Source organism: Perognathus longimembris, chromosome 17 (assembly GCF_023159225.1).
Source record: "Perognathus longimembris pacificus isolate PPM17 chromosome 17, ASM2315922v1, whole genome shotgun sequence".
Lineage (NCBI taxonomy): Eukaryota > Metazoa > Chordata > Mammalia > Rodentia > Heteromyidae > Perognathus > Perognathus longimembris.
The window spans coordinates 30,621,024-30,635,520 of record NC_063177.1 but is presented as its reverse complement, the minus strand read 5'-3'; the positions used below and the strand labels follow the sequence as shown (position 1 = coordinate 30,635,520).

Sequence of the window (14,497 nt, the reverse complement as noted above, 5' to 3'; positions counted from 1 at the left end):
CTGGTTCCACCCCTACCTTGTATGTGATATGCACCTGTGGGGCGCACCGACTGGCCCCGCCTGTTCACGCCCCGGAGGTGTGTGGCTGTTGCGCCTTGGGAGTGAGGCCCTGAAGAGCCCCGCCTGCCTCAGTCCCTGGGGGCGTGCTTGTTTGCACCGCCTCCCAGAAAAGGGATCCTGGTTAGCCCTGCCTGCCTTCCAGTCCAGAACTGGAAAGGCGGCTCTAGCTGGCCACGCCTCCCAGCCTTAAGACCATGTGCAGCAAGATGGCTGCTGGCAGTAACCTGGGGGCGGTCCTGCTAGTACTTAGGCCGCCCCTTAGGGAGGTCCCATGGCCTTCGCCCTTGACTGACAGCTCGGACCGCCAATCATAGCCCCTGGCTAGGTATGTTACACCCTCCTCTTCCTGCCATTGCCCATACTTAAGATCCGGTCTGCACCACTAAACTGAGCAGTCTTGAACTTCTCCTGGGTTGTCTGATTGTCCAACTGCCGGCGAAAGGTTGGGTTGGGCTGAGTGCGGGCGACTCGTTACCTATTCTGGGTTCACCCTCGGCGGGGTGCGCTTCCTCGCCTCTCCCGCTGGTTGGGAGAGCACCCAGGGTGCAAGGACCCCTGCATGCACCCATGTGGTTGCATGCAGTGGGCTTGCCAATTGTAGAATGGGTGTCTTAGAGACACGGTTGGGATTGGGGAATGAGGTAGTTTGGGCAGCAAGCACATTTCTGAGGATGGAGTTGGTGTGAAGTGGATGAGCCTTGGTGTGGAACCCAGTGTGAATATACCCTTGACCATGATGACAGAGGGATCACAGCTGGGCACAGGAGGCTCACGCCTGTAATCCTAGCTACTCAGGAGGCTGAGACCTGAGGATCATGGTTCAAAGACAACTGGGCAGGAAAGTCCATGAGACTCTTATCTACCATTAACCTCAGGAAAACTGGAAGTGGCGCTGTGGCTCAACATAGCAGTATGCTAGCCTTGAGCAAAAAGAGCTCAGGGACAGTGCCCAGGCCCTGAGTTCAAGCCCCACAATTTACAAAACAAAACAAAACAAAGAGGGATCACTGCTTCTGAAGAGGGTTCTAGGACCTAGAATTGCTTTGCAGAAGAGAGTGAGGACTTATAAAAGGTAAATAATGTTTTCTTTTCTTTCCTAAGGACCAGGATTTGTAATTGATAGTTGGAGGATTAGGTGGCAGGAAATGAATATATGGCAAAGGAGACAAGACTCTTGCAGATAAGGCAGATCGCAGCCATGAAATTAAGATGGTCAGGCTTTTGCAGAAAGAGCTGATATTATTACAAATCTTTGGTTTCAAAGCTTTGTATGGCTTGAAACAAGGATGAGGAAGGAGACTAACACACAGGAAGAGAAAGAGGAAGAAACTTATCTCATTGGTAAAATTATACTGATAAAAGACAAATAGGGGGAAAGGATAAGGATTATAGAGGAAACAGATGATTTTTCTCCCAGATTTCAAAGCACAAATCTCAAATGAATTAAGAAAATACTTCCATTCCTTTGTGTTTGTTAGTTTGTAGATTTAATATTTCTGTTTCAAGCAACTGGCTCTAGGAATCTGATTACGAGGCAAAATCTGTATCTAAAATTTGTATTTTTCTAAAGTGTCTAAAACTGGTAGCTAGGGAAGAAAGGATTAGGCATCCAAAAGCAAGAGGTGTTCAGAGAGAACACACACACACACACACACACACACACACACACACACACACACACATACACGGGAAGGTTTTTCTGTGTCCTAACCCCGAGTACCTGTGACTATGACCTTAGTTAGAAATGGGATCCTTTGTTGAATCATCTTGTACTTGGAGTGTATTTATGATAGTTAGGCTGTTGTCCCTTCAAAAAGTGAAAAGACTATATGGGAATTAGATCGTGAGACTCAGAGATGCCACATTTGAAAGGTTGGAATCGGGAGTCTTTATTAGAAAGCCAGCGACTGTGAGCAGACATGTCTCCAGAAAACTTTCAAGCTCAAATACACTTAATACTGTTAGAAAACTGAGCCATGGGGGTAGGAAAGAGCAGAGAAACAATCTCAAAAGACCAGATCCATTCTAATGAAGAGCGGAAGAGGGATGCCACGGTGATCGGAGGAGAGTCAAAATGGGGCAAAAATGGCAGCTGAGGTGGGAGTGGTGCCGCTTAAATAGGGTCATGGTTAAGAGGGCAAGGTCACAGGGAACTCAAGCATTCAAAGAGTCTCTGGAGTTCATGGTACAGATCTAGTAGATCCAGTAACCTATTGTCCAAATCTCTGCCCCTGCTTCTAGAAATTCAAGCATGCCTATCACCTGGGGAGAGAAAGGGGAACGTCCCTGCTTCTACCCTGAAGACAAGATGGTACCAGTTAAATAAATTCCCTATTGTCCACCACATGGCCAAAATGGCACCAGTTAGATCCAGTATCCTTAGTTGTTAGATCTGGTATCCTCATTTCAGCTCCACCTCTCTCTAAGAGTTTTGGGGAATTCCCTATCATCTACCATGTTGCCGAGATGGAGCCAGTTCAACTCAGTATCCTTATTTCAAAAGGAGAAAAAAAAAAAGATTTGAGACCTCCATTGACTTTGAAATAAGGATACTGAGTCTAACCAGCAACATTGGATCTAACCGACAAATTTTCTGGGGGCATGTGTCTGCCCACAGTCAGTGGCCTTCTAATAAAGACAGCTGATTTGCCCTGTCAAAATGAGGCTTCTCTGTGTCTCACGATTGAATTTCTATGTAACAACATGGAGGAAAAGACTATGGGAAAATGGAGGCAGAGCCTGGAGTGACGCAGTCACGAGCCAAGGGAGGCCCAGACACAACAGAAACCAGAAGAGAATGGAAGGGCTCTCCCCTAGAATCCTTACTGACACCTTGACTTCAGATTTCTGTCTCCCAGAACTCCGTAGTTACCAGACACCAAGTCTGTGGTAGTTTGGTGAGAGAAGCTGTAGGCAACCAGGCACCATGTTAAAAAGGCAGGGGCTTAGTCTCTGTCACAGATCATTAATAAGATGATTCAGCACCTGGCCCAGTAATCTTCATTCTAATGAGCTCTTCTAAACTTTAGTAAGGTAGAGTCGGAAAGCAACTACTGAATAGTAATTGAACAATGTCATCCCTTCCCTCACTCTGTACTAGTTTTTCCCTCCCATCCCCATCCATAAGCTGTGTAGTTCAGTTTCAACATAATGCCCAGAGAGTACCACTGCTGCATGGGGTGACATCACTAAAAAGAAGGGTATGTTTATCTGGATGAAATGGGGAGGCTGGGTCAAGCAGGTGCCATCTTGGCCATTGAAGTGGCTAAGAAATTAGGTTTCACTGGTGCCCTCTTGTCTTCATGGTGAAGAAGGTGAAGTTCCACTTCCCAAATAATGAGCATGCTTAATTCCAAGAGGCAGAGGCCAGGACTTGTATGATAGGTTCCTGGACCTGTCAGTCCTATGCTTTGAACTTGGGAGACTCTCAAGTTTCCTGTGACCCTCACCCCTGACCCTGGCCCCATTTAGGCCAGCTCAGGCTCTATTATGCCATGCCTCTTGTCTCCTGTCTTCTGTCTTTCCTCTAGTCACCATGGCATCCCTCTTCAGCTCCCCATTGGAGTTGATCTGGTTTGTTGGTATTGTTTTGCTCCTCTTTATTTGCTTCACTGCTGTTGTGGCTCAGTTTTTGAACAGTGTTAAGTATATTCGAGTGGCTGCAAGTCTTTGTGATAGGAGTTAACCTATAGTCGCTAGCTTTTCAATAAAGACTCCCAATTTGACCTCTCAACATGTGGCTTCTCTGTTTCTCACAACTGAGTTACCTTACAACAGGTTTATGTACCTGAAACCCCTCTATACATCACTTTTATAATAACAATAAAATGTATTATTTTTTATAATATAGGAAAAAAGAGGTAATTGAATGGGGCATTTATTTTTCAGAATTGAAATACCTCTTGCCATAACTCTACAGAATTCCCATAGGCTGCTTGCCATTTTTCCTAGCAAAGTACCTGAGACATTTAGGCAGTGGTATGAGATACCCAGATTATTAGTTACTGGAGACTTGTAATTACTTAAGCATGGAAAGGATAGCAGCTAGAGTCACAAGGCTAAAAGCACGACAGTAGGTCTCACAGAGACGGGAACCCATTGTGATTCAGCAGACACAAAAACTCTTAAATAAAGGAGTTCTAGACAGTCAGGGTAAAGTCACAGAGGTAAACAGAAACCTGAGCTGAAGAAGTAATGGAGAATCTGGGAAGCGTTGATAACAAACACGACTAACATTCAGATTTGGATCAGAGCTGACAAGCAAAGGAGGAAGGACCAAGCTGCTAAACTCTGTAAATAATATTCTTCCCTCCTTCTGAGGCAGGCAGGAAGAACAGCTGAAATGAGAGAGGGAAAGAAAATAATCCATGGGCAAATAGACTCAGGCAGATGACACTGAACTTTGGCATTGCACTGTGAATCTCTATACCCAGCAATGGTCAAATGCCTTCCATGTAATGGGAATCATAGAATCTGGTGTGAAGAAGGAACTGCACCCTTGAGGAGTACATGGGTGAGGAAAGAGGGGAATGGACATGAAAGCAAGAGTCTCCAAAGCCTCAAGGAGAGCTAGCTTTCTCTGGAGAGATTGAGATGGCTTCACCAAGATGGCTCAGTGGTAGCTGTGTGGGGCACTGAGGGATGAGTCAGGTTTCTGTCAGATGAGGAGAGGAAAGCTAGCTCCAAGACAGAGACCATGACAACCCATGTGCATGGAGCTCTTCTGTTGTGTCGGGCACTATTCTCTGGTCCTTGTGTATATTCTTGCCTTTTCCCTTCACCTCAAGTTGCTACACTTACTGTCTTCACTTGACTCTTGGAGAAATGGAAACTCCAAGAAGCCAAGTGACTTGCCCAAAGTCATCCAGCTGACAGGAGGTTGAGCTGAGATTAGAGCCCCAGAGGTCTTGTCTGGAGTTTCTAGATACAAACAACAGACATAGATTGGAGGCAGTGAGCTGTGTGGCCTATCCATATCACCCGTCCCCTCCAAACAGCAATATTCACTCTAGACAACGAAGAATGCAGGGGTTGGGGGGCATATGTGATTTTTCTTTCTAGGTATCTCCTAATCCTAGAAAGTGTGCTTCCTTCCACTCTGAACTTTGGTCCTAATTGAAATGATCACATCATTGTCATTCCCCAAGCCATCCCTAATGATTCCAAGAATGGATGGCTGCCCTACACTGGGCCTACCTAAGCCCTTCTGTGGAATATTTTAAAACTAAAACTAAGGAAGAGAATCTACTTAGCTCCAATGGAGGAAACCAGAGATCAGAAATTCCCAAAGTCTTGGATGTCTTCTACCCCTGTACTCGAAGGAGATCAGTTTGCTGAGAGAGAGAGAGAGAGAGAGAATGAAGACAGTCTCAAGACAGAGTATGACATAATGACAAGGCAATGCAAGGCTTCCAGATGCCCCTTTTGCCTGAGCCAGTTGGACTCTGGTCTACAGACAGCAGAGTTTTCTCCACTAAGAAACATCAGTACCTGTCTCTCAGGGTTGTTGTAAAGATGGATGGTAATGATGCATGCAAAGCTGTCTGCACAGTTCCTTCCCCATGTGTGGCCAACAGTAGTTGTTTCTGTAACCAGCCTCAGCATCATTCTTCCTCTAGTAAGCTCTGCATTCTGGAAAGCTGAACAGCTAGTAAATCACACTGTGCTTTTCCCACTGTGTACCCTGAAACATAATGCATCTCCTGCTCTGATTCTATCTGTAAAACCTTTTCTAAGGCTTCTCTATGGAGATGTCCCTGAGCTCTTCAGAGTTAATCACCCTTCACTCTCTTTCCCCTTATTCATCAAGAGTACCTATCTTCCTCAGACAGGTGTTTAAGGTGCTGTCTCCCCACTCAGACTGCAAGGGTTCTGTGGCCATATGCATTCTTCTTTGTTCCCGTCCTCAGGATCCAGCCTGGTGTGTCTGGCCTAGAAGATTGACAGAACAGCTAGGTTGTCAGTTCAGGAAGGCAGGTCTCCTGAAAAGCTCATCCATCTCAATGTTCCTTGTCTGACCAAAAAAAAAAAAAAAGTGCATTAACAGATGGGGAATGGTGCGTTTGGAGCTTAGCAAAATTGGAACCCTAAGAGGAATGCAGCCTCCAGCACTGTGTGAAGACCAGAGGAGGCAATGCCTGTGAGGCATAATGAGCAGAAAGTAAGAAAGTAACCTTAGCAGGTGCCCATCTATGTGTGAATAAGAAGGTCTAAATCACCATGGGCCTAACAAGACCACTTCGGGATGTTTCCTTCTGCATCTCTCTCCTGGCTCTGACTCTCCGAGATAAAAACATCCACACTGTCATAATTGCTTCCCTGGCAAAGAAGTCAACCAGGCTCTGTGCACCTGGCTGACTCTGCCCCATGCCATTCTGGTTCTCCTACTCACTTCTCTTGCTCTGATTTCATGCTGAGCAAGAAAGCTCACACAGAGGACAGTCCCACAGGGCAGAGAACACACTGTCCAGCTGACACAAATCTTTAAGTATTGCTTGAAGTTTAACATACCTGGCATCTTCCTTAGAAAGAGCTCTTTTTTCTAAAGGAAAACTATAGTAGGCTAATGTGGTTCATGCCATGCACTTGGGTTAGGCTTAGCTTGTCACAGTTGACTCAATTACCAATGTTCCAACAAAGACATTCATTTGTAGGCATAAGGTTGGCCAATCCCTTAGGACATGGCACACATGAAATCCCAGGAAACTTGTAAGAGGATGGTGACCTTTTGCCAAATCAGAACCTTGGTTTGGGGATGAAGACCCAATAAATGCAAGGAAGTTGAATCTGAATTCCTGAATGATAATTGTTCTGGCTCTTTTGCAGGTCTGCAGGACACATTGGCTGTGAAAGTGTTTGTTCCATGAGAGCATGTGTGCTCTTACCATACATCTGTGGTCTTTTTCTCCTCCTGTTTAATCTAATTCAAACTCTGATCACCTGAGGTTTGGGCATAATATTTGAGTAGATGGTTAAGGTCGGTCAGTTTTGGTAACCCTGATCAGTACTTGACCTTGAGAAACTAAGTATTTGATTCTGTGTCCCAATGACACCACCTGTCTATAGCTTAAGTCTTTACCATGACATGTACTTACTAGGCGGCTTGAAGTAATTTCCAAGTGTGACTTACCCAACAAAGTTTGGATCTTTCACCCCTTAGTATGATATAGGATATAGACATACCATCCTTATTCTGATTCAATCTAGAATCTGCTGTTCAGTTTTTTGCTTTTTTATGGGGGGGGGGGGCTGGTCATGGGGCTTGAAATCAGGATCTGGGAACTGTCTCTGAGCTTTTATGCTCAAGGCCAGTGCTCTACCACCTGGAGCCACAAATCCACTTCCTGGCTGTTTGGATTTTGACTAAACTTCAGACTGTATTTTCTTTGTAATTGGAAGCAACAGAATGTGACTGCCTGGTGAAAGAGAGAAAAGAATGAGAAGGAAAATGATGTGTATGTTTAGATGAAAAGTAGCCTCTGACATTGGGGGTAAATAGATAGGTAGACACCTGGAGGGAAAGGGGGAACATCTCTATGAAGGATCAGAGAAACCAGGAAATGAAAAAAAAAAATCCCAAAACAATCCCTCACCTTTGTCTACCCTTCAAAATGGTTACTGAGTGCCTCCATATGCATGATAGCACTTAATTCTCCTAGCTGCTCTGCAAACTGGGAAACACAGGCCTCAGTTTATATTTCACGCAAAGGAAATTGAGATCTGAGAGGACATTCAAGGTCACAGGACAGAGGAAGGATCTGAACCAGTTGGAAATCCAGTAAGTTCATGGAGTAGATGTCTGACTTTCATTAGCTGAATGGAGATGAAGAGCACCAGCCCTGGAGTTAAGCAGAGCTATTTTCAGCTCATAGTTTGCATGTGTATTCAGTATTTATAGGGACAGGGAAAGGCACTCGGTTTTCTGGACCTCATTGTCAACATCTGTACATTATGGGTAATGATGCTACATACTTTATAATAGTTGCCAGTAATAAATAAAAAGAGTATATTAGAAAGGTTTAACTCTGCTCCAGCACATATTTAAGCACCCAATAAACATGTCATCTTCCATTTTTTTTTTCAGGTTGCTGTTGCTATTTGTAGTAATGGGAGCAGGGAATCAAGTAAGTCCTACTCCAAAGTTTGTGTTCGCTTTGCTGCTACACATTGGCCTTGATTGTTTCCCTCTCCCTTTGCCACAGTCATGTTCAATTTCTCTGTGCAGTTTTCCATCATCTTCCTCCCTATTACACACACGCATGAATCCTGTTAGCTTCACATTTTAAATGCACACCCATGGCTGGTTGAAAAAAATCTTTTATGCCTATGTATCTTGGTCTTTGCCACTCAAATGAACCCGAGCAATACTGGGTTTCTTCTGGCAGACCTTTGTATGAAAAAAAAAAAAAAAAGAGCTTAGCATTCTCTACAAACATTTTGTTTTGCTCTGCCTATTTCTGAACCAGGAGAATGGCTGGAGGGTCTTCAGGGCTTTATGTTTTCTTCAAAAGGAAAATACAAGTTTCCTGTTGGTGTCTGCTTAGAGGCTTTGGGAAGGAGGAAAGGGACACCTCTGGGTTAGGTATATGGATGCCTTTCACTTTTAAATTAATTCTCTGAATAAAAGATGTCTTCTGGCAACAGGACAGACAGGTTCCTCTAGAGCTTTGGCTCACTGGTATTACAAAGCCCTTCCTAATCCCAGGGCTCAGCTCCAGCCACCCCAGGCTCCCAGGCCCCAGGAGGGCACAGGGGCAGGCATTGTGCATCCAGCGAGGTTGCACACCCACCGAGAATTTGAAACACAGACAAGGCTCACACTGCAAAGACCTTTCTGCAGACCTGAGGGGCCAGGGCCAACATGGCCACTTTGTCTTTGCCCCCACTGGGCTGCATAAAAACCTTCGTAATTGACTGGTTTACAGAATTCAGAGTAGAAAAGGGCTTCCTCCTCCTCTGGCATTGGCATCTCTTCAGAAGTTGATTTGAAGAAAATCTTTCTTTCTATGCTCATTCCTGTTTTTAGGATAGTTCCACACCATTGGAGCCTCTGCTATTCCCCACCCCTTTGCAAAGCCAACTGGAGGGCTGAAAGAAGGTCAAACAGCCTGGTTCTTCAAACCAGAGCGCCCAGCAGGCAGAGTTTCAGAAAGACATAAGTCAGGGATGGGGACAGGAATAAAGGACATTCTAGAAGGGAATAAAACAAAATGGTGAACACATGGAGAGAAGAAATTGGTAGATACATAAAGATTCTCTTCCAAGTCAAATCTGTTCCCCAAGCCCCTTCACTATTCTGTCTACATTCCTGTTAAAGCATCCCTTGCAACATTGCCTTATGGTTACATATGGCAAATCCTCACCTAAACAGGGAGCTCACATCTGACACTCACTCTCTCTGACTCATCTTTTTTTTTTTTTTGCTTTATTTATTTATTTATTTATTTATTTGTTTGCCAGTCCTGGGGCTTGAACTCAGGGCCTAAGCACTGTCCCTGGCTTCTTTTTGCTCAAGGCTAGCACTTTACCACTTGAGCCACAGCACCACTTCTGGCTTTTTCTATATATGTGGTGCTGAGGAATTGAACCCAGAGCTTCATGTATAGGAGGTGAGCACTTTACCACTAGGCTATATTCCCAGCCCCTCTCTGAATCATCTTTGTGTGCTATTCAGAGCCGTACACACAGCTGGATCGAAGTGTGGTGGGATGGATGGCTGAGAAGACCTACATTCCACCAGTGATAGGTTGAACTTTGACTGGAAGATCTGGGTCCCAGTGATGTGCTGTGCGACTTCCCTAATTCCGTTTGCCTTCACATGAAAATAGAATTATTGAATGATCCAGGTGCCAGAGGCTCATGCCTGTAATCCTAGCTACTCAGGAGGCTGAGATGTGAGGATCACAGTTCAAAACAAGCCAAGGCAAAAAAAAGTCCCTGTGAGCCTCTTATCTCCAATTAACCTCTCAAAAACCAAATTGGAGCTGTGGCTCAAAGTGGTAGAGAAGTAGGAACAAAAGAGCTCAGGAACAACACCCCCCCCCATCACCACCAACAAAAAGAATAATCGAACAACTGAGGTAGAAGGTTTATTTAGCAACTCCCAGTGAACTGCACTACTCAACTTCCATGCCTTGTCTATTTCCTTTCCAGGCGGAGTCAAGGCTCTGCCACATGCCTTTGCCTTGGCCAGAAATACTTAAGCAAGCCACGGTTTGAAGGACACAGCATGTTGGGCCTTACCTTGGATTCTACTGTGGACATAGGAAGGGCATACAAAATTCAAAGAAAGAGAAGGCCAGCCCTGCCAGTGTGTCAGCAGAACCTACCCAGAATGATGAGAAATAACGGAATGATGGGTGGTAGTCCATCTCTCCAATGGTGGTTGGTACTGGCCTGTCATGTCACCAGCTCAGCATTAGGTGACATAACACTGCAGAAGGTCCATGTAAGTACCCAAATACAGGACATTTGTGAAGGGCTCTATCTCTGGGCATAAATGTAGGCCGAGTTTCATGCTGATCTGCAGAACTGCATCCATTTGAGAATTACCCAGAGAGAGATAGTCCCTTATGAAAAGTAATATAACACTATTATCCAAACAGCACAGCTATAGGTTTCTTCTATTGCCCCCATCTTCTCCTCCCTCTTCGTTATAGACCCTCTTTAGCAGCTCCAGGGGAATAAACCCCACTAAGACTCTACTTCCTACCTCAGGGTCAGCCTAGAATCACAGATGCCCTTAGGACTCACAGAAATAAGATTTTCTTTAATCTGTGCCCATTCATTATTACAGACCCCACCCCAGATCAACAGACTTATGTCCTAGCAAGGCAATGTAGAGGAGGAGGAAGAGGAAAGTAAAGCACCAGCTCAGCTTGCTGGTCCTCTGCTGTCCAGGGGCTCTAGGTGATGTCAGAATCTTGCCCAAAGACACCCAAGGGTGCATGAAGGTTGGGGATGGGGAGGGTGGAACATCCTTCAGGTGCTAAGGAGAGTCGGTTATGAAATTCTTTGTTGTCCTGGCACCTGTGGCTCAAGCCTATAATCCTAGCTACTCAGGAGGCTGAGATCTGAGGATCACAGTTCAAAGCCAGCCCTGGCAGGAAAGGGAGTAGACTCCTATTTCCAAATAATCACCAGCAAATAGGAAGTGGCACTCTGGCTGCAAGTGCTAGAGCACTAGCCTTGAGCAAAAGAGCTCAGGGACAGTTCAAGCCCCACAACAACCCCTGTCCCCAAATAAAGAAGAAAATCTTCCCACAAGTGCCTCCTTCTACTCCCCTAGTGTAAATATTCCTCAAGTTCTGTGCTGTGTGGCTGTGCAGCTCTCTTTCCCACCCACATTTCCATGAAGGCAAATAAATGTCTATCCCATTAAAGTCTTGCAGCTTAGCCTGTGGATTCCCTTGCCACACTACTCTTTGCACTTCATTCAGACTAGTAGGACAGAATTCTTTAGAAGTGGTTGTGGGAACACCCAGAGAGCTTTAAAAGTGGATGATCCCTGGACATCAACAAGGGTGGCGTTTTAATTGATCTGGAGAGCTCCCTGGTATCTTTTTTTTGTGAAAAATTCTCCAATAAATTCCCAGGTTGAAAACTACTGATACAAATTCAGTATTTCTCTTCTAATTTTGACACCCTCCCCCCAAGATAGACAAAGAAAGAATGAAAGAAAGAAACAGAGAGGGAGGGAAGGAAAGAGAGGGAGGGAGGGGGGTAGGGGGCGCGCAGGGGTTAGGGGGCGCGCGCGCGCGCGCGCGCGCGAGAGAGACAGACAGACAGACAGAGCCAGAGACAGCGAGAAAAGGAAGGAAGGAAGAAAGAAAAAGAAAGAAAGAAAGAAAGAAAGAAAGAAAGAAAGAAGAAAGAAAGAAGAAGAAAGAAAGAAAGAAAGAAAGAAAGAAAGAAAGAAAGAAAGAGAAAAAAGAATCTGAGGTCTGGGTTAGCTTTTGGTTGGCTCTGCAAAGTTCGGGAGGAAAATCCATACGCGCGACGACGCTAAACACGCAGCGGTAGCCGAGTGGGGCGGGCCTTTGGGGCGTGGCTTCTCGCGGCCACGCCCCTGCACGCCTATGGGCGCGCGGTGCGGGCCCTGACGTCACTCTTGTCAGGGCCGCGGCACATGGGCGGCCGGATGCTCTGAGCCGGGCGGGCGGGCGGGCGCTGCGGGGCCGCTGAGCGCCGGGAGCCGCGGCGGCGGGCGCGGGGAGGGGGGTGGGGTGGGACCGCGCGTAGCTTCCCGTGCGGGCACGCGGGACTCGGACCTGAGCGGTGTCTTTCTGCTCCGGTGCATTCGTGTCCGTGTTCCCGTTTCTATCTTTTTTCCTTCTTTGCACGCTCGGAACATTGGTGCCCGGCTGGTGGCCGCCAGAGCATCCTGCGTGCAAGCGCGCACGGAGAACCCCCAAAGTTATTTTTTAATTGCTGTTGTTTAAACATATTTTTACGCAGATGTATTTGTAAACATTTAAGCGATTTTTTTTTCTTTTCCTCATCTCCGCCGCTTTGAAAACCAGTACTTTTTTTTTTGGCCAAGGACGGAGGAAAGCTCAGCAACATTTTGGAAGGCGAGGGGGGGCCTCCTTCTTCATCATCATCTTCATCTTCTTTTAAAGAAAAAAAAATTCAGTGCGTCGCCATGGAGAAAATGTCCCGACAGCTCCCCCTGAACCCCACCTTTATCCCGCCTCCCTACGGCGTGCTCAGGTCTCTGCTGGAGAACCCGCTGAAGCTCCCCCTCCACCACGAAGACGGTGAGCGCGGCCGCCCCGCTCTGGGATGGGGTCCCCCCCACACCCCTATCTGCACACGAACCCTGGCTGGGGCTGGAGCGTCGGTCCTCCCCCCTTCCCTCCGCGCCCCAACCCGTCTGGGATGAAATGAAGGCGCTCACCCCTCCTCCCTCCTTTCTTCTCAGTAATAATAAATCGGGAGTGTGTGTGTGTGTGTGTGTGTGTGTGTGTGTGTGTGTGTGTGTGTGTGTGTTGGGGGGGGTGTCCTTTCTTTCCTGAGCTGTATTTAAAATTACACTGAGGACCATGGCTCAGCCTCTCGGGGTCCCGGGGTCCCCGCGCCTGCAGCCCAGGTCGGGTGTGAACTTGACAGGTCCCCGTGGTGGCCTGGAATAACCCGGTTGAAATAACCAGCGAAAGAGCAGGGGTCTCCTAAGCTGGGGAGAAGAAATCGGGGCTATGGGAGGGGGTGGTGGGGGAGTGTCTGGCAGGGGGTGGAGGCTCGAGAAAGGTGGGGAGGGGGGTTGTCTCTCGGAGCGAGCCTGGTTATGGGAACGGTGTGCGTGCCTCGGTTGCTGTTTTGTTTTGGGAACTCAAGCGGTTGGGAGCTGAGACACCTGAGCCCGCCTGCAGGGCCATTGAGAAAGAGGTGGGGGGGGCGCTGGTGGGGGGCGGAGGGCGGTCTCCCCACCTCCCCAGAAGCAAGCTGAGCACGCCTACCGCCGCAGGCACTTTTTCCGGGTGCCTTTCCCCCTCCGCGCAGTGGGAAGGGAGCGCGGAGCAGGCTCACGTGTAACCGCGCAGCAGCCTCTCCGTCTGCGTGAGCCCTTTCCTGGTAAGTCCACAAAAACCTTTCCCTGGGGTAACCTTGTCTAGAAGCAAGAGCAGAGTGAGGACCCGGACGGGAAGCTTGGAAGTGAGCCATAGGGTCTGGAGGATGCGGGGTTGGGGTTTATGCTTTTGGAATCACAGTTGCAAATGCGAGAATCATCCTGCCCGTGTGTGTGTGCGCGCGCGTGCGTGTGTGTGTGTGTGTATAGATGATTTCACTGGGGAGGTGTACTTGCAAATGTGCTTGCATGGGAAAGGGATAACAACCTGTTGCATGGCAGAACTTGGGGGTGTTTCGTTTGCCGTCTGCAGATGGTGGATTTCTTCTTCTTCTTCTTTTTTTTTTTTTTAAGACTGTTTGGGAGGAAGGGGCTGCTGGCTGGCTTTTGCATTGGTGGAAATAATTTAATTCTCCTATGAGATAGTGGAAGGTTAGGGTGGATGGCAGTGGAGGCTGTGTTTCTTTCTGGGGGTGCAGGGGAGTGGAGGGGATTTAGAAGCAAATTCCTTAATCCCAGATTCCACCCACACCTGAGTACTAGAACTGACAAAATCCAAAGCTCCTTCCTGGTAAAGATCTTATCTGATGAGCGCTATTTCCAGGTAGGAAATAGCTGCCTACCTCCATCATAGGTATGTGAAATAGCTGCTCACCTTCCCCCACAACCCCGCTTCTCCATTGCAGATATATAATTAGTGCATGTGAATCGGGTAGTACTTAAGGAAGAGAGAGAAGAAAACACTACTTATTTATTTTCCTATTTATGTCTGTTTAAAGGAATACAAATGTCCCAGTGGCTTTCAAAACAAACATATGCTCCTCAGAAAGTTCTCTTTTTATTTCCTTCCCTGGTTTCTTCCAAGCCTAA

The 14,497-nt window shown here is 46.9% G+C and overlaps 1 protein-coding gene across 4 annotated transcripts in view; it reads left to right on the top strand.

Annotated features, from left to right (window-relative positions):
• The first annotated feature begins 12,238 nt into the window (after nt 1-12,238).
• The window catches only part of Hlf (HLF transcription factor, PAR bZIP family member), a 54,143-nt gene continuing 51,884 nt past the window's right edge, over nt 12,239-14,497 (top strand). Inside the window, exon 1 of one of the 4 annotated variants that reach the window (XM_048367109.1) lies at nt 12,239-12,818. In XM_048367109.1, the coding sequence (XP_048223066.1) occupies nt 12,704-12,818 (115 nt within the window). In that variant the 5' untranslated portion in view covers nt 12,239-12,703. Of the gene's footprint in view, nt 12,819-13,490; nt 13,714-14,497 lie in introns of those variants that run through there. The other 3 variants (XM_048367110.1, XM_048367112.1, XM_048367114.1) reach the window with 3 other exon arrangements.